Genomic DNA, 23936 nt, shown 5'->3' with positions numbered 1-23936 from the left:
GTCTGATTGGCCAGCTTGGGTCATGTGCTCATCTGTGAGCCAATCAATGGCGGGAGGCTTGGCCCTGTCCACCAATGGCACCTCTCACCTTAACTCTTGTTAAGAGTGTGGGAAAGGCCGTTTCCCAGGAGGAGCCAGCGCCTATGTCTTCCCACCCGATTCCACCCAGGCCTCAGGAAGGAAGAGACTCCCAGAAACCTTCCTCTCCAAGGGCCTGTGCTCAGAACTGCCTGGCTTCTGCAGACTTGCCCCACAGGCTGCAGGTGGAAAACCAGAACCCTTTGTGGCCTCCGCACTTCCTGCCCCTATAGTGAGGCTTCAATTCCTGTGATCAGACCCCAGGCACCCTCCCCTTCCCTGCCAAGACCCCAATTCACTGGCACTGAGAGCTGCTCAGATGTCCCCTGCACTCGCCTCATCCCTGGACCTGACTCCCAGGACTGTCCAGCCCCACATTGACTCTTCCCCTCCCCACCAGCTCCCGATGTGACAGGCTGGCCCAGGTCTGGCTTTGATGGACAAGTACCCCAAATGAGTGACCTCAGAGATGCTGGGAGTTCCCAAAGTTTCTACAGAGCTGGAGCACGACAGGCTTGAATGACCAGAACACCGGCCAGGCCGAAATCCCACGTGTGGGGCTGAGAGCTCAGCTAGTGCCAGGGACCAGGCTGCTGAGATGAGCTGGGCACGAATGAGATGCCTAAAACTATGGGATAAACCCGGGGCAGGATTCGGAGAACACACGTGCGTGGAAACGAAGGGCGTGGACGCTGAACTCCTGCGCGTCCCAGCGGGCCTCTGGGCATAGGCTGCTCCTGGCTCCACCATCCATGCTGAAGGTGGTGTCAGGATACCCCATAAATCCAGTCTCTTCTGACCCAGGGTTTTACAGAGGAATGGAGTTTGGAGTCTGATAGACTGAATTTGAATCCCTTCTTTATCTCTAAAAAGTTGTGTGACTTTGGGCAGTCGAGTTCCTCTCTCTGAGCCCAGTTTGCGTGTCTCTAAATCGGGCAAGACCACACCCCCCCGGCTGGGTTCCCAGGAGGAATAAACGAAGCACCAGTTTTAGAATGCACGGGGCGTCAGTGCCTCTGGTGGTCTCTCCTTCCCACTGAAGAGAATCCTTATTTCTCCCCAGCAACTTCTAGAGGGGATCAGAGTGCCCACGACGGACCCCATCAGCAGAGGTCCGTGACGTGCCCGCTGGGCTGAGCGTGGGGCATGGGGGGTGCTTGAGCCCCACTTCCTAAGGGGCGGGCAAGCCGTCAGAAATGATGTGAGTTGGAAGCTTTTCCAACACACGTGCTGGACCCCGCCCAGAACCTTGGGAGGCAGGAGGGTTTTGAGAAGGCCTTGGGGAATATTCGCAGGCTCTTTGCTGGTCGGGATCCCCCCTCTTGAAAGACTCCCCTGCACAGGCCATCGGGAGCATCACAAAGCTGTTTATTTTCCCACCTATGATGGACGCAGGCTGCGGAAAACCCAGAGATGCCTTTGGTGACCATACTAGAGCCACACACAAACCTAACTGGCTCTGTCTTTACTGAGGGATTTTTCTGTCTCCACAGAACTGTAATTTACCCTAGAAGCGCTCCCCAAGGCATTGTGGCACGCTGCTTCTGGGCAGAGTTTATCATACCTGCTCTTCTTTGGCAGCTGCGTCCTTAGAATTGGACATACAAAATCTGATTGGCAAAAAAAGCACCAAGTGTCAAATTTCATAAAATCAGGGCAAGAACTGGTCTTCTCTTAGCATTTGGACTAGCTGCCCCCTGAAAAATGTCTTGTTTTCCCTTGGTCCTTAGCAACGCCAGCCCAGAGGCAGAAAAAGGGAGCAAAACGTAACTTTCGCATTAAAAAATAAGCAAGGTTTTCAACCAAACAGTTAGGCAATTGGACTCATTATTTAAACACCAAAATACAGAAGATGGACTTACTCATCTGGCCCAGCTTAATACATGTCGGCCTAACACCACAAACAAATACATAAAATCAAGATATGTCTGGGTGGTACAAACAGGGACAGGGCGTTGTCATCGTCAGCAATGACTTGGCCTGGAGGCACAGGCTTGGCTGCGCTGTGAGCTGGCCCTCAGAACCAGTACTCAGAGACGAAGATGTGGACGTTGACGACATTTCGGTGGGACACCACGCCCCCGACCACGTAGTTCATCTCTAGCTTCAGGACAGCGTGAAATGGGCCCACAATGGGCCGCACCTGGCGCACAACACCTGGGGAGAGAGAGCAGAAGGTGTTCTGGGAGTTAGCAGGGACCGAAGGAACACGGAGATCTGGGAAATGATTTCCTTCCAGGAATTTCACAGCTAGAGGAGGACTTAGGCCTCATCAAGTCCCACCTGAACCAGATGCTTAGCATCTCCCTCCAAGTGGTCACTCCCGGGCTCTGCTGCCACCTCTAGGGACGAGTGACAGTGAGCTCACCACAACCTTTCCACTGTGTGCGGCTCAGAATGTGAGGGAATCTGTGCGTGTGGGCTTTGGAGTCAGATGCCTTAGGGTCAACACCAGCTCCTGTTCTCTCTGAGCCCAGGTTCCCTCCTCTACCACCATCTACGTGACCGAGGATTTAAGAGTCTAGATAAAGGGCCTGGCATGGAGTAGATGCCCAGCAGACACCTGTCCCACTCCCTTCTACCCACTGTGCCCAGTTGTGACCCTTGGGAAGAAATAAAGCAGGTATGATCCTCTTCTCTCAATCCCTCCCACTGAGGATTGCAGTGGGGTCCCAGAAACGCTTTATCTGAGCAGAGAAGTCCCGATTCCCCATGGGACATACTCCTGGCTCCCTCGCTCTCCACGCTTCTTTTCTGGAGGGTGACACCTAAGTTCACTGTTCCGTGTTCATGGTAACAAGTACGCAAGAGGCGGCTCAGGTCCAGCCCGAGCAGGGCAAGCAGAAATGGGACAGGTGGCAGAGTGGAGACAGGTGTCCATTCTGGGGAAGCAGAAACCTGTGTGAAGCTGCTGAGGGTGGCGAGGGGTTCTGCCTGGACCAGACAGGGGCCAGGCAAAGGTCATGATCCGAGGCCTCCCCTGTCAAGGCTCAGAGTACAGGGCAGACAAGCTCAGCTCAGTCACAGTGGAAGAAGGAACAACCCCAGGCGTTCTGCAGACTTGCAGGGGAGCGGGGTTGGGTGGTATGAGTGGATTCCGTAAGTCTCCCCAGACCTGTGCCTGGAAGCTCCACGTCTCCAGGCCGGACCCTGCTGCCACTGCCTGGCCATGCAGCACAACCCCAAGGCTCACGGAGAGAATATGCTCCTGCGCTCTGGGACCAGACAGATGGGGCTAAGGTGAGTGCTATCCACCTGCGTGGACTTGGAGAGACCACCGTTCTCTCTGGGCCCCAGATTCCTCAGTGAGCATATGATGCCACCTGACCCTGTGCTTCTGCACTGTGTGACGCAGACACCCCAGCACAGCGTCTGCCAAGGTGTGAGCTCCAGGTGTGCAGGGCTACCTCCCCACCAGACCAGCGGGCTCAGTGCTTCATTTCCACTTGAGTTCATGCATTTCCTCAACTGGTACCAGACACTGTTCCCGGTGACACCGAGAAAATGAAAAGAATCCTGGCTTCAAAGCTGGTGGCAGATCTAGATGAGTGCCGTGCTCTGATAGAAGTCTGCACATTGTCCAGCAGGGGCAAAGATGGAGGTGAGCATGGCTAGGGGATCAGGAAAGGCTTCCTGGAGGAGGTGGCCCTCCCTGCAGATCTTCAGCGCCTGGCACAGAGCAGGTGCCGCCCATAGCTGTTGACATTTAGGAAAGGTCACTCCTCCATCATACCCGCTCTGATATTAGGACTTCCCCAAAGTCACGTGGCGCAGGGGTGTGCTGGAGCGGCCGGCCCTCTACTTGTGCCACATGACAATCTCCATGGCCGATCTCAAGCCACCAACATGACGTCACACAAGGCAGGGTGGGAAAGAGCGCTCAGTGCCCGTACACCACTGCAGGGATGCCCGCCAAGAACACCCTGGAGCCTGCAGCTCCTCAACCACAGGCTGAGAAAGAGCCACTGACTGTTTGCTGCATCCAACCACCGATTCCAAGCTGGTCTCTACAAACAGCCCTGCCGCAGACCTGGGAGATGTGCACATGGGGCAGAGCAGTCAGGCCCCTGACATCCGTCCCGCGAGGAGCGAAGGCTCCAGGGAGACCGAAGTGTCCCTAAGGCCTTCTGCACCAGCGGCCAGTTCCCAGTCAGGACCACCAAGTTCATGCTCAGAAGGGGAATTTGGGCACGCCATCCCCCCTTTCACTCCCTGAGCTTGAGTTTCAAAAGTGAAATGCCCAGCAGCAGGGCGGAATTCCAAGCTATTCTAAGCAAACAAGGGCTTTAGCTCTGATGGAGAGATAAGCACAGGCTTCTGCGGGCTGTCAGCACCCTTTCTCTGCCCCTACTTGGTGATGACATGGCAGCTCTGTCCTGTTTGAACGCCCATGAACATCTTCAGCTCCCGGCTAAAGATGCGGGCTTGTCACCACCCTCAGTATGACCGGGCCACTCCCACTTGCCCTTCCCTGGGCACTGGCTGGACCTGGGTCAGCGTGGCCCCTGTGGGGGGTGCAGCCCCAAGCTCTCCTGCCTCCTCAGTAGCCCCATCAGTGTCACCCTCTTCTCTCCCCAGGCCTGAGACCACCACGGGCGCCCACCAGCCTCTGGCCTGGGTTACCTGCCGACGGCATCCATCCCAGGGGCGGTGCTCAGAGGGGCTCGGGGGGCTTGAAGGAGAGGGGTGAGAGGCTGCGCGAGCCTGACAACTATTTTAGGACAGAGAGCAACGGAGGTGGAGGGAACGCTTCTGCAAGCTATGATCCGATATATATTTATTTCTATATATTATTATTATATTAAATATCATATAAGTAATATATGATATAGAAATATAGTTTGATTATTATAAATACAAAATATATATTATAACCATATATAAAAATATAAGTGAGCTTATTTAAAATAGATCAAAATCTAATTTATATATAAATACTATTACAATGTATAGTATTTATTTTATAGTTATATAATCTTTTGCATGTATCCATATATTTTATATAGATGTTTATATAATTTATATTACTATTATATAAAATACAGTTTATATATTAATATATAAATATGTATTATTATAAATGTATATATAAAATGTAAATATTACAAAATAATTACATCACACACACGCACATTTAAATGAAGATTCCTGGCTGCGTGTGGGAGCTCTGGTAGCATCAACAGTTCAGACCCACAGAAGTTTCTGGGCCCACCTGTGTGTGCTGGGCACCGGCCTAAGGAGCTAGTATAGAGAACATGAGGGGCTGTCCTTGGTGGGCTCAGCCTGGGGACGGAGAGGAAAGAGAAGGTGCTGATGCAGGGAGCTGGGCTCGAGGACAGGGTCATTCTAGCTGGATTATGACTGCAGTTCTTCAGGACAAAGGGTTGGAGTCCAACCGACCTCGGTCAGTAGCATGACCCCAGGTTAGTTATCCAACCTTTCTGAGTCCTCATTTCCTCTCCTGTGAAACAAGGATTAAATACAGCAAGCTTCAGGGACTTCCCCGGCAGTCCAGTGGTTAGGACTCTGGCTTCCATTGCCAAGGGCGCGGGTTTGATCCCTGGTTGGGGAACTAAGATCCCATGTGCCACACGGCGCGGCCAGAAAACGAAAAACAATAGCCAACTTCAGAAGCATAAACAAAACCATCCCAAGGCCATCCTGCCGCTTCTCCCTCAGAAGGGACTGCTGGATGTCACAAAGCTTCCCAACGTTCAAATGTGATCTGATTTTCAGTTAAAATAGAGCTGAATTCTTACATGATTGAACAATATGGCAAGAGTTGAATATTTTTATTGGATTGGCTTAAAAATTTATGAGAAAGGAAAACTCTGAACGTGTAGAAAATGTACCTAAACATGTCGTGTTAGGGCACTTCACGAGGTTTAGCTCCTACGATGGCCGAAGACCAGAACTGCACGCTGTCGGCTGGTTGTTCCAACTGTAAACAGCTAAGAGACAAATGAAACACTGAAGGAAGCAAAGGGCTGTTCTAATGAAAAGGGTGTTGAAGGGGCTGAATTTCAGATTCAGGGCACATTCAGGGCCTGGATTTTCTCAGGATCTTTGCATTTAACAAAAAAGATGATTAAGGTGGAAGAAATAGGTGTGCCGCAAGGGTTAAAGAAATCGTCGTAGGAGTGTACACAACAGGTGCTGAGGAATGTGCCTCCCTTACCACTCCTCCAGAATCAGCTTCTCTGTCCCTCTCCTCCGCCCTGAGGTCCACATTGAATCTCCAACTCTATCTATAACCTTAGTCAGCCCTAGTTTCCCAGGCTACCCACGCCCACTCAGTAGACCTGACCACTTCTTCTTCAGCCTAGCCACACCTCCTGGGGGCTCTGATTGGGTGAACACGCTCCCTTCATTCCCAGGTTACTTCAAGCCTGAGTTCCACCTCCTTGTCTTCATCTTCACTGAACCTAGACTTTCTCTTGATATCACTTCTTTCTTCACAGCTTTCCTACCCATCCATCCATCCGCCCATCCATCCATCCATCATCCACCCACCCACCCATCCATCCATCCATCCATCCATCATCCACCCATCCATCCATCCATCCACCCACCCATCCATCCATCCATCCATCCATCCATCCATCCATCCATCATCCACCCATCCATCCATCCATCCACCCATCCATCCATCCATCCATCCATCCATCCATCCATCCATCCACCCATCCACCCACCCATCCATCCATCCATCCATCCATCCACCCATCCATCCACCCACCCATCCATCCATCCATCCATCCATCATCCATCCACCCACCCATCCATTCAATAGGGGCCATTCTGCACGGGGGAGGTTTAAGGAAGATTCTACAGAGGAGCTGACTTCAAATCAGATTTTGAAGAGTAAGTAGGAGCTAAGGAGGCAAGTATGACATGTGCAAAGGCCAAAAGTGTGAAGGTTCGGGTCAGCTCTGGGAACAGTGTTAATCTTGGGGAAGATAGATGGATGAGGCTGAGAAGGTGGTAAAGGGCTTCTCCAGGGACCTCACACCTCGTCAGGCTCACAGAACCCAGAACCCAGGTCAGCAGTTTCCTGACTTCCTCCCCAACGCCGATTCTAGACCAGTGTTCTTTCAGAACTACCAACAACGTTCCCAGTGCAGGGAAACAAGAGAGGGAAGAAGAGAAACCCTTGCTGCCCATATGTGGCATCACAAACATTAGAAACTGGACCTCCACCAGGGGTCCGATTCCATCGTCCACTCGATTCTACAGAGATATAGCTGGCATCTGCTATGTGCCAGGCACCGGGGACCAGCTAGACTGCCTGTGTCCTCTTTCCTGAAGCCTCCGCAGCCCCACTCTGTGTCTCCCTCGGCTGTAGCCCTGCATCTGCCCAGTGCAGGGAATATTCACAGCTGGCTCCCCCTTCCCAGGCAGGGTCTGCATCATACTCGTCTCTGTCTCACTGTCCCCAGCCCAGGGCCTGGGGCAGGACACAGCAGGAGCACCATTAAGGTTACTGAGTGAAATGAAGGCAGAGGAAGAAAGAAGGAGAGAGAAAAGAGAAGGAGAGAGGAAAGAAGGGACACCAGTCCTTGAGGGCCCCTCAAAACTGTCCTGAAGGAAAGGGGGCCACTGAAGGCTCCGAGTGAGAGCAGCTTTACGTGCAATGACCATTCCAGCAGCAAAATGCAGGACAAAGGGAGAGCTGCCTTTCCATCACGCCTGCCTTGTCCATCTTACCTGCTGGAGTATTTACCTCCCTACCTTTCAAGAGCCCCAGGAAAAAAAAAGGCCATGATGCTGAGTTCAACTGTGTTAATCTTCCAAATCCTCATCCTTGGCATTTCTGCTTCGGGTCTCAGACACTGCTGGTATTCCTCGGCGTGTCTGTGCCTCTTAAAGATATAATTAAGCCTTTTTTTCCCTTTGAAAAATGTAGGTCCCCTCAGGCACTTCATCTTCATGTCTCGTCTCTGCTTTGTAAATTGCAGCTGATGTGCGGGGGATGCAGAAGCCTGAACACGGAGCACGAGAGTCCAGTGGGAGACCTCCGTCACCTCTCGGGGACTGTGGTCTGGATTCCAGGCCCCTGAAGCCATCGCCAAGCTTCTGCTGCTTGACTGAGGTTGCAACTGATTGTCTCCCCGTTGTTTATAAGGAGGAAGACCAGCCACGGAGTGTCTCACCAGCATGAGACACTGATCTATAAAGAGACCTGGAGTCACAGCTTAGGTTCCTATGCTGGTTCCTTAGCGACCAGCCGTGTGACCTTGTACGAGTCACCGTCTTTCTGAAGTTCAGCCTCCAACTCCCAAGTCCTGTGATTCTACAACCGACCAAGTGAAATGGCGTGAACAGAGTTGTCAAAGAGTATCTTGACAAAAAGGATGATCAATCTAGAGACTGCATGATATCTCATGCCAGTGGAAATTGTGCTTTTCAAAAGACAGAGATTCCAGTTAGAAAAGGAAGAGGGAAGAAAGCCACATGTCGGGACTTCCCTGGTGGTGCAGTGGTTAAGAATCCACCTGCCAATGCAGGGGACACGGGTTGGAGCCCTGGTCCGGGAGGATCCCACGTGCCGCGGAGCAACTAAGCCCGTGCACCACAACTACTGAGCCTGCGCTCTAGAGCCCGTGAGCCACGACTACTGGAGCCCGCGTGCCACGACTACTGAAGCCCCGCACCTAGAGCCCGTGCTCTGCAACAAGAGAAGCCACCACAATGAGAAGCCCGCGCACCACAACAAAGAGTAGCCCCCGCTCGCCACAACTAGAGGAAGCCTGCGTGCAGCAACGAAGACCCAAAGCAGCCAATAAATAAATTTATTAAAAAAAAAAGAAAGCCACATGTCCACATCATAAAAGAATAAGAAGTGATCACTACCTGAAATCAGGTTATAGAGTCATTTTTCTTCTTGGTTATCACAGTCTCCCCACTGCAGTGTGAGGCCAGAGGCCAATGGCACTGTCTTTCCTGGTCACGCTTGTATCTCTCGTTCTTGAACATAGTAGGTCCTTGGTTCTACTATGGACCGGACACACAGGAGGCACTCGGTACATGAATTGCTAAATGAATGAATGAACTAAAGATCAAAGTGCTAAGCACAATTTATAAAGTTGAAAGTTACCACCCAGAAATGAAAGTGTCGGAAAGAAATGAACAATAGTCAAAAGTCACTGGCTTTTCAGGCGTTGACCGCATGGCAGGAGGAAGGCGACACGTGACAGCCAGGTCTCACTGTCTGGCCCTGGTGGCCACCACACAGAGCCACGAGCAGGGGGAAGGTGACGAGTGGGCCTGTGTGGACAAGGTGCTGGAACCCAGGAGCTCAGGAGGTCCAGGTGGTCTCGCCAAACACTAACACGATGGGCGACTGGAAAGGAGCAAACCATCACCCAGATCTCGGGAAATCTGCCTTGATAGGAATAACGTCTCTGCAGGCTAGCATTAACAGCACAGACCAAAGGCAAAGAGGAAAAATCAGGAACACGAGGAAATGCGGTCCCTACTTCTAAAGCAAACAGTCTAGAGTACTGATGGGCTTGGAAGGAGGTCCACAGCAGGGGAGGGAAACAGAAACGGAGGGGCCCCACGTGTCCACTGCTCCATCCTGTTCTCCCCACGCTGCTAGTGGGGAAGAATCATCGCCTTCCTTCCACTGGGGACGAGAATGAGGTTCTGGGGGCTGTATGTCCCGGATCACACAGCCCTCAGGGCACGGCGTCCATCCGGCCAGGACTGACCCCGAGCCCAGCTCTCTCCGCCCCACGGCATCTGCTCTCTCCTCACGGTGTGACGTGGTATGGAGGAAACTTTACTGCTGAGTCATCGCTATAGGGCAAAAATGGCAGAAAGGAACTAGAGGGTAATCACATCACTCACTGGCAGGGAAGGAATGGAGTTCCTGACACCCTGTCTTCTCTTCTTGCCCTGAAAAACGCTCAGGTAGGAGCTTAGAAGGAGGGGGACAGGTGTCTGGGCCACATATTCAAATACCAAATGGCACCCAACGTGCCTCAGCAGAACTTATCCTCCCGATTGCTTGCTTATGACAAATGCGCTTTCTCCACGGGTCTCCTGTGAGCTAAACCGGACAGTCTGGACAGCTGTAAGCAACTAAGAGTCAACCCCCAGGCTCCACGTTTCCCCAGAGGAGAAATAGAAGAAATGTCAGCTCCGCCCTGAACTTTTCAGACTCCTTCCGGGACGCGGGTCCAAACATTTCCAGGGCGCGTGGTCGGTATGGTCCCCACCCCCATCCACTATCTCCTCTCCCTCATCTCAGCTACACTCGTTGGGGCCTCGTGGTCCGAGGTTCCAGGAAGAGCAAAGGAGGTTCCGGTGGTGAAGTGAGTTCTGAACCTCAGGGTACCAGCAACAGCAAAGCAGGTCCCGAACCCAGATCCCTGCCTGCTGCCCTTTCCACCAAGCCACATGCCCTCGCCAGAGGAAGAGGAGGCCTGGGCAGTTTTCCAGAAGGGATTTACCGTCTGATGCACTTGCTTTTACCAACTTGGCCAAAACTGTGACTGTGATGGGAAGGGTGAGAAACCCTTTCCTCTTCCTCTGTGTGTCTCCCCGCCTGGATCAGCCCCTACCCACGTGCCCGCTGGGGTCCCTCCCTGGCCCAGTCCCAAGCTCATCAGCTCACTCACATCTCTCCAGATGCCCCCAGATGGGCAACTGGAACTCCCCACCTTCCCCCAAACCCGATGCCCTTCCCCCAGGCCCCGGGGCCTGGCACTTGGAGTCCACAGGCCTCTTGCCCCAAGGCCAGAACTCTTCTCGACCGGCCGCCCAGCCCCTGGCCCACAGCAGGTGAGGCGCCCCTTGATTAGGCCCCGCCTCCCTGTCCAGCCTGGTTTCTCAGCACTGGCCGTACCCCAGCCACGCCAGACCCCTCGCAGACCCCCAAGATGAGCAAAAGCCACGAGAGGGCAGGAAGAGCAGGGGTCTGGCCAGCTCGGCCTGACTTAGACTGCAGAGAGACGGGTCCCCCCTCTGCTTTGCAGGCATTGAGGCTGTGCTACCTCCTTCTCCAGAGGCGATTAGGCCCCGAGGGATTAAGAGGCCCGCCTGGCTGGTGAGTGCAGCCTGGGGGCCCCGAGCCCCCCCTGCTGCCGGGCTGCGCGGGTGCTGGGGTTACAGACAGTGAGAGCAGCACCGGTCTGCGTCCTCACGGAGCTCTGGGCCCCCGGGGAGGCAGACACAGATGACGGGGCGTAGAGGCCGGTAAAGGTCAGCAAAGCTGCTTCGGCAGCGCTAAAGGGAAGCGCTCCGCTGGGACCCGCGACGGCGCCCGTGCGCGCGTCACCAAGGACTTTGACCTGGAGCTCGATTCTGAAGGACAGAAACAGGCCTCGGGGAGGGGCTCAGGTGGAGGATTTCTGCTCTCAGTTTCCCAAGTGGGTGAGAATTAGGAGGGAGGGGCGAGCAAGGAGGCCAGCAGGTGGGCAGTGGCTTGGTGGCCCCGAGGAGCTGAGACCCTTTCCTGGAGTGATGGGGTCACTGCCAGACCTCAGAAGGAGGGGACATGCTGAGGTTTGGGAAGAACCATCCCTTTTTCTCCTTTCCTTCCCAAGAGGCACTAAGAATGAGCCCATTCAGGACACAGAGGGCTTCCTGCTGGCAGGGCGGCAGCCCGAAACACCCAAGCCTTCAGTTCCCTTTATCCCTGGCCAAGGCTCCACAGAGGCTCTTCCGGCACTGGATCCTCAGAAAGAGAATCATTTGACCAGCCAGTAACTGAACACTTGTTATGCAGTGACTCTGTGTACTGTGTTCACGGCTACCAGGGATGCAGAGAAATTTCAGGACTGGGGTAGACCTCAAAGAGGAGGACTCTGCCTGCTGGTTCAAGGTCACAGAGGACGGGCACGGCAGCAGTAACCCCACACCGAGTCCCAACACGCTGTGTGCATGCCTCAGTCACGCCCCCTGAGCCTGGAACTCCCTCCGTGCCTCAGTTTCCTCACCTGGAGAATGGGGCCATCACCCACAGGCTTAAGTGACACAATACGTGTGTACAACATGCTGGAAGAGTGCCTGGCACATGGCAGGGGCCGAGGAGGGCTTGCTGTTAAGACAGAACTGTGATAATCGGGACCCAATACTTGGGGTCCTCAAGCCGCAGGCACGGATTGGACGTTCCATCTGGAAACACCCAACTCCGAGGCCACAGGAAGCATTCTCCATGACAGTGGTTGACGGTGGGTGTCTGGGTCCTCTGTGTATATATGGTTGTCAGGTGAGGCCGTCGGAAGATTCATATCATCGTCAGACTCTTTTTTTCTCATTTTGCACAACATGCCTCTACTGCTGTTTGACTGAAAACACTTCATTTTCTTAAAAAAAAGAATAATTTATGAATGTGCCGGTGATATCAAAGGCTTTTCAAAAGGTGCATAACAGCAGCAGTAAGAGGGTCACAAATCATTCTGGACGCAGCCGATCCCCAGGAGAACCTCGGGAAATGCTAAGAGGCTGCTCTGGACTCACTTTAACCCCTTGGTTACTCTGGAAGTGAGCAGGCGAGTGTGACCCTGCAGCCTGCTGGGTGCCGGGCCCGGGTTACCTCCTAGTGGGTGTGTTGTGTGTGTGCATGCGTGCGTGTGCAAGAAAGAAAGACAAACAGGGTGATGGGGGCATGGCACAAATGATCCCCTCGTAGGCTCTTGCCTCTAGGAATTCACAATCGGTGGAAGAGAAGAGTCAAGCAGAAACTCACAATGTCATGCCCACCACACCCTTCCTGCTGGCACCAGCATTTCTCTGCTCCCACGCACGGCAGATCTTCTAGAAGGAGTCCCCAGAGCCACCTCTAGCACTCCCACTCCGGTGTCTCTCCCCTTGACCCCGCTGCACTGAGACAGCCTTGTCAAGGTCACCGTCAGCTGGGGCGATACTGAATCCGATGGGGAATCCTTGGTCCTCATCTGACCAGACTCACCATCGTTGACACGGCTCACTGCGCCTCCTCCTGGAAAGGCCTCCTCCTCCAGGCTGGCCTCCTCTCCTGATCTCCCCGACCTCTGAGCACAGGAGGCTGCAGCGCCTGGTCTCTGGCCTCCTCTCTCCTCTGTCTACACTCAATTCCTTGGCAAGCTTGTCTGGCCTTGGGGCTCCAACTACCACGTGCTAACACCTCCCAGACTCACTTATTCTACCCCGCACGGCCACGGGTGTGCAACAAGCCCCTCAATCTTAATGTCGAAGGGAACTTCTGACCTCCGCAAAGCTGCCATGTCACAGCTCCCCTGGCTCACCTGATGACAACCCTAGTCTCCTTGTTCTTTAGGTGAAATCCAAGGGGTCATCCCTGCCTCGGCACCTAATTTGTCTGCAAAGCCTGGCACCACCTCCCAGCACATCTGGTATCAGTCTACTGTTCGCCCCTCCTGCCGGGGCCACATGGTCAAAACTACCGTCATCTCCAGCCTGGATCACTGAGCTAGCCGCAGTGTCTTCCTGAGCCCAGCCTCACCCCGGAGCCCAGAGGGAGCCTTTATAATATTAGGTCATCTCCCTCCTCGTCCCGAAACCCTCATGTGGCTCCCACCTCTCTCAGCAGAAAAGCCAGAGCCGTTCCGACAGCCTCAAGACCGTGCCTCTGCTCTAGCTGCAGCCTCCTTGCCGTGATTCAAACACGCCAGGCTCGCCGCTGCCTCAGGAACTTTGCACCTGCTGTTCCTGCTGCCTGGAGCTCTTCCTCCAGATCTCCTCATGGTTCATTTCCTCAGCTCCTCGAGTCTTAGGCGAATGTCTCCACCTCCAGATGTACAGTTGCTGCTCCCCACACGCTGCCCCCCTCCTCTCCTGCCTCTGCATAACACTCGCCACCGCCTGACAGTGTGGAGACTGTACTTGTTTCTTGTCTGCTGCTACCCTCTGGAATAAAACATGTATGAGGTAAGGATTCATGTCTGTCTGTCTTGGTCGTTGCTACATCCCCTGGAGCAGGGTCTGCACCCATTGGACACACACCTTATTTGCTAGAAGAATGAGTATGACAGGAGTCCTATAAGAAGCTCATCCAGGGTGCCCTGGGAGCACAAAGGAAGGAGCTGCACACTCTGCCTGTGGGGGGCATGGAGGGCATGTGAGAGGAGGTGATGGCTGACTTGGGCTTTGAGGGATGAATAGGAGCTTACCAAGAGGAGAAGCAGGTGGATGCTATGGCTAAAGTTCAGAAGAGAGAGGCCATAAAATGTCTGGGGTCTGGGGCACGGGCTGGGGTGGCTGGAGTAGAGTGGAGGGGAAAGGAAGGGATGAGAGCGCTGGACGCTGGGGAGGAGAAAAGCAGGCTGAGGCTGAGGACGTCTCTCCAGCCAGGCAGCAGGTTTGGACGTGAAAGCTGGGGTTTAAAACCTGACAGAACCAGCAGCTACTGGCTGTGGGTGGGGCGGGGGGAGGAGGAGAGCAGAGGGTCCCTGGCTTCCAGCTTCAGGAACAGAGTAGCTGCAGCACATTTCCCCGTGACGCGGAAGTGCTCTGCTAAGAGAGGAAGATGCTCTGGCCAGGTTCGCGGGACCTCACAGCCAGGTGAAGACGTCGGAGGCAGGTGTGAGAAGCAGCCCATGTGACGCATGGGTCCAGGGGCAGGAGCGGGCAGGTGTCCAGCGAGGAGCCCTGTGGCCCCTGTGTGCCCCCCTCGGGGTGGGGGGCTCAAAAGCAGGGCTGTGCCCCAGTGGACCCCTCTGAGCCCTGAGAGTCCTGCCCGAGCCAGGGGGCTGCCTGGGGGGTGGCCTCTGAGAGCTTCTGCACCTGTGAAACTGGGTGTCAGAAGCCCTCCTCACAGGGCTTGCAGGGGGAATAGCTGCATTTCTACGAGTCAGGACGGCGCTGGGCCTGACGCCTACGAACCTATCTCTGCTCCGCGGGGTCCCAGTGCAAGAAGCACAAAAAGTGTCAAAGTTTGTCCCCCTCTCGCGCCCCATCTCGCTCCTCTGAGAGACCCCCTCCTGCCCTCCCCGCACGGCCAGCCTCCAGGTGAAGTCGGGCCGAGGCCCGTCCCTGCGCTGTCACCCGGGAAACAACCTGGCTGTTGGCCAGGGTGTGGCCCCCCACCCCCCACCCCCCGGTGACGGGGCTGTGCCTCCCGGAGAAGAGAAAGCGCCTAATCCCTGGGATTTGCCGTGAAAGCCGGGACAGGGCGGATCACTCATCACTGGCAGGGATGGCTGCGCTGTTGTTTTTAGGTGGAATTTCTGAATCTCATTCGTAATGTGTACTGATCCCAGGCCAAGCTTTCCGAATCAGGCTGCCGGATGGGGTCAGCAGCGCATGTTTAACCCCTTAAGAGGTAATGATTTTGCAGAGGCGATCTGGGCCCTGGTAGCTGGGACCACTGAGGGTAACTTGAAGCCAGATGGCCAGGCGAACAAGCTCTTTGCTTTGCATGAGGCCTCGCCTGGCCAGGGGCAGAGGCACAGCTAGGTTGGTATCTTTTTTTTGTTTTTTGCGGTACGCGGGCCTCTCACCGCTGTGGCCCCTCCCGCCGCGGAGCACAGGCTCTGGACGCGCAGGCTCAGCGGCCATGGCTCACGGGCCCAGCCACTCCGCGGCATGTGGGATCCTCCCAGACCGGGGCACGAACCCGTGTCCCCTGCATCAGCAGGCGGACTCCCAACCACTGCACCACCAGGGAAGCCCTAGGCTGGTATCTTCACTCACAAGCTCTTGTACTGGGGCTGCTATGTACAGCTGACTAGGTTGTGCACTGCACATAGAAGCAGCTGCGAATGGTCCCCCCTAGGGTTTCTCAGTGCACAACATATTCAACTGTACATGGCAGCCCTGACACACACCACTTGTCTCTCCCACTGAGACATTAACAGGCACAGAGCCTACTGCTGGAAAGCAAGCACTCTCTGCTATAGGAATTCCGATGGCAGGATGCTAGGGAAGCCAGGAGGCAGCTTCTTGAAAGCAGGACCTGGGGCTTGGGTGTAAATTTGTTCCTCAGCAGCCAGCCCAGGGCTCGGCGTGGAGTAGGAACCCAGGATGCTCTTGTCGAATGAGTAAGATAATTCAAGGATGACAGAACTCGGGAGGCACAGCCTCCATCATTCTGCTTCAGGGTGGGCCCGACTGGTCAGCTGAGGCCACGAGATGTGCCTATTACATAGCTCCCAGGTAGCTGGAGCCACTTTGGGGTGAACAGTCCTGGCACCGTCCCACGTGCCTCCCTCTGGCCTGCTGTCCTGTCCTCTCAGGGAGCCCCGAGCTCTCACCAGCTCTCCCACTCCAAACGGCTTCCTCACAGTGGCTCATGTATCACCCTAACAACCTACCCAGTTATGTTAAAATACACACAACTCCTTCCAGTCCTCATAACCCGGCAAGGCAAGTATTATGGCAAGCTTGCTGAGAAGAAAACTGAGGCTCAGAGAGGTTATGAGACCTGCCTGAGGTCACACAGCTCGAAACAGAGAATCAAGCCAGAATTATGCCCAGAACATCTGAGCCCAAGTTCCATGCTCCCTCTGTAGCAGCAGAGACTCCACTGTGTTTTGCCCAAAAGGGGCCACCCCAGCCACTGATACTTTCAAACTTAACTTGAAATAGGGTAATAATCCTTATATGTTCACAGATGAAACTTAGAGTGCTATTTCAAAATGCAAAAGGTTTTGGTTCCCTTTAGGAGGGGGAGTGAGGATATCGTTACGAGGGTGGTACAGACCGGGCAAACTTAGAGGCCCCGCATCTTGCTTCAGTACAGACAGCATCGGCATTGGGAAAAAGTTTGGGTTCCATTAACATTGAGTTCCTGCACACCTACTGTGTGCCGGGTGCTGCTAGGACCTGTCACGTAATCATTTCATCTAATGACAATAATGGTGTCTGTGATGAGGGAATATCACTCCTCAACCTAATACAGGTAAGCAATCTCTGAGGTGAGGCAGCCAATCGCCATTCATTCAGACTTTACTGGGAGCAGGACTGGCTGCCACGGTGCCTCGCCAGGAGCTGAGGACGGGAGCGCTTCTGTTTCTCAGGGGACCCAGCGGAGGAAGCGGAGCTCAGGGAACAACCCAGAACAGACTCAACATACAGCATACCTGCTTGTCAGCTGCAGCCCGTGGGACCCCGGGCCAGCACGTCAGCCTTTTCTTATAGAAACAGTGATGCCAGCCAAGGATCAGGAAGGCTGTTCACAAAATCAACCAGTGGGTCTAAAAAGCAACTTCCGCTGAGCGCTGTCTAGTTCCTATTGGCTTTGGGGAGGTTTTAGCAGAAATTGTGGCCAAGCTGACCCTCAATATAGACAGACTTTTGCTTCCCCTCCTTAGAAAAATAGTTAAAAGGAAGTAGTGAGCAGGGAGGGGTTGGGGAAGGCTGAGGCTCAGACACCAGCTGCCACCCAGAGGCCTGGGGAGTCCAGGGGTGGCCCCCAGTTGCTGGGGCTGATGCTACACTGCCTGCGCCCGTCTCGCCAGGGTCCCCATGAGTCATCTCTCAGGAGCTATTACCTGAAAGACCCCTTCTGGAGCAGCCCCCGATAACAGCCAGTACTCTGCTGAGCGAAGAACGAAACCGGGGCTGGATAAGGAAGGCTTTGTAGTGGCCGGAGAATACCTCAGGCATTAATAGAGCATTTTCGCACAGGTCGAAAATGCATTCTTCATTTTTCATTGACAGCTGGTGAAAGAGGAATGCAACAGGGTGGCTGCAAGGGGCTTTACAGAGACAGCAGCTCAGCTCTGCTTCAGAGCCGCCTTTATCCCTGCGAAGAACTGGTTTTTAAAGGATACATTAGGGGAAAGTCTGGCCTTTTTCGGTTCTTAATCGACTTGGGGTACTTTCTTCTTCTTCTGTTATTTGGGGGAGGAATGAACTCAATGGCGGCTCGTACGCTGGGTAATTTTCTGGGACACGAACTCGCGGTAACTTTGCCCGAGTCAACACCAGCTGTCCGCAGCCTCCAACTCTGGGTGTCTGGGGAAGACTGGGTTCTAGGCCTGCTCTGCCCCCCAGCACCAGGGGGCCTAGGACCAGCCTCCTGCCCTTTCTGGCCATCGCTCCTTCATCCGTTAACAAGTCTGCAAACAACCCGGGCCCTGTGGTTTTTCCATTGCTCAGTCTCAGGTGGTCATTTACTCTGCTCCCTCCTTTGCCCAAGGGAGGTGATCACATCCCCTGAGGCATCTGTAAGGACCAAGCAGGGATGCGGGGGTGAGCGAGCAGGGATGCGAGGGTGAGCGTGCCCAGCGGTGGTTCCCAGGGCTGCTCAGACTGCTCTCAAGTCCATCGCAGGTGGACAGGCCTGTGTCCAGGGCCAGCGTGTGCCAGGGTGGCTACCCCCAGAGCCCAGAAGCTCCTGGAGGGCACAGAAGCTATTTGGTTCATTAGAGGAGCAGGAAGGAGGTGGGGATAGGGAAGCCCAGGGAAGAGACCCCAAGCAGACAAACAAGGCAGCGACCGGAGGGTACAGAGACCAGAGCCCAGCACAGCCTGGGTCCCACCTCGGCGAGACCCTGCCCCCTCTGGCCTTGGTCCTCCACCTGGGAGAGGGCGTTGGTAAACTCCAGGGGCCCAACCGACGGGACGTCCAGCAAATGTCCTGAGAAGTTGAAGAGGCCGGGCCTACCCAGGAGGCCGGATCACAGGCAGGATGAATTCCCAAGGGCCAGCCTGGGCCCTCCCCCAGCACCAGAATCCAAAGACCGGGGCCCACGTGACGAAGCACAGTGAGGAGAGAGGCTGCTCTGTCTCTGCGGCCTGGGCGTCGCCTCTCACACCAGGGGTCTGTCCTGTTCCCCACCTTACCCCGAGTCATCCTGGGAAGATCGGCCAGCCCCCTTGCTGCCCCCTCTGCCAAAGAAGAATTTGGAAGAGGTGGCCTCCAGGAGCCTCCAGGCTCTGAGATGACAGGATTTTCTGCCCCAGGGGATGGGTAGCCAAGAAATCGAGACTCCCAGGTTGGTTCTGTTTGGAGTATAGATGCGGCTAGAAAACTGTGCCGCTGAGCACCGGCTCTGGGCCTGGCGGCTGCCCAGCCCCTGGCGTGGGTCACTTCAGGAAGGCTTTAGCTGGGAAGTGAAGGCACACACACGGTACAGAGCCCGCCCCCAGGGAGGCCGCGGCCGGAGACCCTTGCCACTGTCTCTCCACCGCCGCATTTTGATGATCTGTTTATGCGCCGCACACCTCCTCCCACCCCGGTGGAATGCAAAGCCCTTAGGGGCAGGGGCTGCGTGGTACTGACCCATCTCTGTACCCACAAGGCCGGGCCCAGGGCCTGGTACAGGGCGGGCTTGGGAAGAATGCAGAAGTGCAAAGAATGAATGAGTGCGTCGGAAGGTTCTGATTCCAACTCCTGTGGTTCCGAGAGCTGTGAACTGCCCCAGGGTGGGCTGTGTTGCAGCCACACCTGCAGGCCCAGCGCCAAGCACAGGGCTGGCTCAAGGTGGGCTTCGGTGGGCGAGGTGACCCCACTTCCTCCTGTCTGCCCTCATCCCCAGGCGCCCGAAGGTCCCTTAAGTGTCTCTTCACCTAACGATGGGGGAAACTGAGGCCCAGGGTAGGCAGTGACTGAAGCGCAAGTGGCCAAGTTTTAAGCCTGCTGACGACCAAACTGCACGCCCTCCCCTCGGCATCCCAGTGCGAGCTAATGTACCATTAACTGTAATTAACTAATTATTCCTGCTGCCAACTAGCGGAGGAGGAGCCGGGGGTGGGGGCCCCCCAGATGACTCAGTCATGTTTACAACATGCAAACCCACTTAAGAGCTTGTAAAGTCGCTATAGATGGCTCTTTGGCCACAGGGGAATAACCATTCCCTATCTTCAGCTGCAGCTCGACAACGGTGGTGGCTGGGGGCCTAGGGGTTCTGAGGTCCAACAGCGCCACCTACAGACCATGTTCCAAAATGCTCGGCTCCAGGACCAGCCGAGTGGGCGCTCAAGACCTCACAAAATCCGGGGGGCCTAAGAGACCACGAGGCCCACTCCTGCCCACCCTATGCACGACGAGCAGACGGAGGCCTAGGCGAGGACAGGCCTGGCCCTCAGTTGCTCAGCTGCTTTGAAAACGCGAGTCTACATTTACGTCCAAAGTGGCAGATGTGATGGTTTTCATTCTCCATGAATTTGAAGTCTTTAAAGCGTGACAGTTCAGGAGAGGCACCGAGAACAGCTTCCCAGACGCACCCGCTTCTGCTTCTCCCCCTCCCGGCCAGCCCTCCCTCGGTGCTGAATCTCGGGGTGTGTGTGTGTGGGGGGCTGTACGTGCACCTTGATGCGACTTCAGTCCTCCTACCCAATGACACGCGGGAGGGGACAAGACCGGACACCCTGCAAGGCGAGCCAGGCCCTGACGCCCGTTAGCTATTCCTCTGTTGCACCATAAGAATAAAGATCGTATCAGCTCCCACGATGGGGCAGCTGCGCCGCGTCCCCGGACCAGTGCTTTACCTGTGTGACCTTGTCTGAAATCCATGTTTGAAATCCATGAGACGCAGAGACCTAGTTAATCCACCCTTTGTAGGTCGGGAGACTGAGCCCACAGGGGTCTCCCCGAGAGCTGGCGGCTCCACCACCCTGATGCTCCTCACACTGTGATTGGCTGGGGTGTGTGTGTGGGGGGGGGTTCCATCTGAGCCCTGAAGGACCAGGGGACTCAGATGGGAGCCGGGCTGGTTCCCAACAGGCCTCGGCTACGCCGCTGGCTGGGAGGACGAGGGGGAGTCTAGGTGGACCTGCCGTCTCCGGCCACTCACCCACGGTCATGCCGTCCATGTAGCGCTTGATGATATCGAAGGAGTCGCGGAGGTTCCCGTCTGTTATGTCGAAGATGATGTCAGCGTGGTTGGCAGGATACGCGGGCGTGATGGCCCGGAGGAAGATGATTTCTGCAGAGAGAAGCACGGCATGGAGAGCGTGCAGCGCTGGGCCCTGGGACCCTGGAAATGCCCCCCAAGGCAATGACGACCCAACATGAGGGACCCCCTGCATGGAGAAGGTGGAGGGCCCCTCAGGGGCCCTAGATCATAGCCTGTCCCCGCTTCTCATCAACGGGGAAGCCGAGGCCTGGAGCGCCTGCGAGTCTTCCCTAAGACTGATCATGGAGCTGATCAGAAGCAGGGCCGGTGCTAAAGGAACTGGTGATGATTCGGGAGTCTCCCTGACGCTGGGGAGATGGGGAAGGGGGGTGGATGACGGGATATGGGCGAGAGGTCAGAAAGGGCAAGGGAGCAGGCTGGTCCCCTGCCCCACAGTGATGTGGGTCAGAAGCCACTTCTCAGGCCGGGCCGGGCAGTTTGGTGGCTGTATCCGTCTCCCGGGCCACCTGACATGAAGCCGGCAACCTGCCCTGGGCGGGGAGCACGAGGCCCCGATTTACCCCCGCTCTGTGTTGTCTCGGGTCGTGGGGGGGGAATGTTCTCTCTCTGGGCCTCAGTTTCCTCATCTGTAAAGTGAACGAGGCAGCCCGCCAGGGCCTATCAAGGATCCTCTCAACGCTAATGGTCAAGGTCTGGACCGCCTGGGCCCGAGATGCCGACAGGTGTCTCTAACCACACCCAGTTCCCGCTAGAACAAGATCATGGATCGGCACTGGCCAGGAGGCCACAAAACCGGCCATTAGGGATTCGGGAAGGATTTGTGGTTTGGTGGAACCCGTGATTCTGCATAAGGCGAACAGCAGTCAGTGATTTTCTCCGACCCAAGTCCGCGCACCCTATGAAGATTCTGTGCCTCCCCTTTTCTAGAGGAAGGAGTGGGCAGGCGGGGCAAGGGCCACCGGCTCCCGCAGGCAAGCACATCCCGGGGTGCCTCTGGTGCCCTCCCACCCCCGTGGCCAGGCTCCACGCTCCGGCATGTGCACCTGCATTACCCCCCAGGACCCCGTTGCCGCGTGTAAACACAGGGCAAACTGTCCGTCTTCCCTGAGATGGTCAGAGGGCTCTTTCTCATCACTGTGTCCCAGAGCCTGGCCCGAGCCTGACACATCGGAGGCTCAGTCGACGTTTACAGAGTGAATCCTCATGGCGAGCTCCCCTGAAGGCCTCCACAGAGGGAGGCGGTGTCTGGAGACCACACCAGCCCTGGCACGTGGGCTGCACACCCCGAAGCAAGGCATACGGAGAAGCACCCCATCCACAGCCCTCTGCCGGGCGCCAGGAGCCCGCTGCCTTGGGACTGCCTGTGTGAAAAGGGGGCTGTGATGGCAGGTCTACACTGCAGGCCAGGAGCTGCCGGGCGCAGGGCACACTGACTGCTTTATGCTGGGCTCCCTGGAGCTGGTCTGGCCGCACCAGCCCATCTGCCCCTCGGTCTCCAGGATGATGCTTCTGTGTGCAAATAGCATCAGTCCCAACCCTCTACTGGCTCCCAAGGCCTAGGAGTTGAAGCCCCAACTCCAAGTGCAGCCTCCCGCTCTCCCCCTTTCAGGCCCTCTCTTGCCAAGCCGTCCACCACTCCAGCCAGAAAAACTTGGCTTTGTTCCTCGAAGGTCTACACTCCGCACTCACCTCCAGATGTCTCCGTTCTCCCCACTTTCACTAAGTTGCCTCCTACTGACCCCTCAGGACCCAGAGTGGAGTCACTGCCTCCTGGAGGCCCCCATAGCCCCGCGCTTGGCACAGAATCAACACTTGATAGCTATTTGTTGAACAACTGTAACCCCTAAGAAGAGACCCCCGAACTGAGAGCTGGGAATGGGCTGGAACGGTACCGCCATGTAGTCTGGGGACACGGAGGAGATGCAGAGGCAGGGAGGGATCTGCATTCCAAACCCCAAACCCACACCCCAACCAAGGAGTGGCTCCTGCAGGCCAAGCTCTCAACTCCAGCAAGGGGGCTGCCTGGCAAGGAAGCTCCTCCAGACGACGGCCTCCCCCGGGACCCCTACGCCGGTTCCACGCCGTGGGAGCGGCCACTCACCTTCGGGGCGGGTGAACTCGCGGAAGGTGGGCAGCGACACGACAGTGTGGGAGATGGTGTGCACTGGGTCCAGCACGCAGGTGACGTCATTGGGGCGGCAGGACTTGATGCAGCGGACGGTGTCTGTCTTCTCTTGGCGGAGCCTGAGGGGAACCACAGCACAAGAAGTGATGGGAAAGGTGGAACCAGCACTCCCACAGAGACCGGGGTCCGGGGAGGACAAGCAGGTGGCCAGGCGGGACCACCTGTCCCAGAGATGGCTCCGTCGGAGACCCGCACTGGCCTCCGCAGCCCGGCTGCTCCGAGAGGATGCTTCTCTGCCCTTGCTGCAAACTGGACCAGAACCCAAACCCCCGAGACACGCCCCGGTTTCCGTCCATCCCGGCTGGGATAAGCAAAGCTTTGCTATTTGCCAACTATACGAACTGAGCTTCAGTTTCTACAACTGCAAATCACATTCATTCGTTCACTTGCTCAACAAGTGTGTTTTGAGCATCTGCTGGGTGTCAGGCACCAGGGACACCAAAGCAAACAAGGGAGACAGGGTCTGGCTTTCCTGGGGCCCCGGGTCGGGGGGCTGCAGGGGTAATAAATGAGGGAGCGTACGTAAAGCACCCAGCTTGGCGCCCAGCACAAAGCGGTCAAATCTCCAATGTCACGCGATGGACGGGGAGGAAGGAAAAGGGGCCCAAGTTTGTCACAGGTCTAGCGATATTTTCAAAACCTCTTTATCATAAAATAAAACACAAATGCAAGAGCTACACAAAACAAAGGTACCACTGAATGAGTATTATAAGGCAAACCACTTTATAATCAGCACCCAGGTCAGGAAAGAGAGCTTCACCTGCCACCTGAGGGCCCTTCGTGGGCCCCAGACCCGTCTCAACCCCCTCGTGCACCCCCAGAGTAACTCCTGTCCTGACTGTCCTAGCAATCACTTACCTGGGCTCCTTTACATCTGTGTCACGTAAGTGTGCATCTCAAGACACTATCGTTTAAACTTG

At 55.6% G+C, this 23936-nt stretch overlaps 1 protein-coding gene across 2 annotated transcripts in view; it reads right to left on the bottom strand.

Moving 5' to 3' along the window:
• Positions 1–1888: 1888 nt before the first annotated feature.
• The window catches only part of FBLN1 (fibulin 1), an 81439-nt gene continuing 59391 nt past the window's right edge, over positions 1889–23936 (bottom strand). The window contains exons 15-17 of one of the 2 annotated variants that reach the window (XM_067698371.1): positions 22933–23075; positions 20769–20900; positions 1889–2235 (exon numbers count right to left, since the gene is read on the bottom strand). In XM_067698371.1, coding sequence (XP_067554472.1) covers positions 2096–2235; positions 20769–20900; positions 22933–23075 — 415 coding nt within the window. In that variant the 3' untranslated portion in view covers positions 1889–2095. Of the gene's footprint in view, positions 2236–20768; positions 20901–22932; positions 23076–23936 lie in introns of those variants that run through there. The other variant, XM_067698373.1, reaches the window with a different exon arrangement.

Source organism: Pseudorca crassidens, chromosome 11, assembly GCF_039906515.1.
Source record: "Pseudorca crassidens isolate mPseCra1 chromosome 11, mPseCra1.hap1, whole genome shotgun sequence".
Taxonomy (NCBI): Eukaryota; Metazoa; Chordata; class Mammalia; order Artiodactyla; family Delphinidae; genus Pseudorca; species Pseudorca crassidens.
This window is presented reverse-complemented; position numbering and strand designations above follow the sequence as displayed.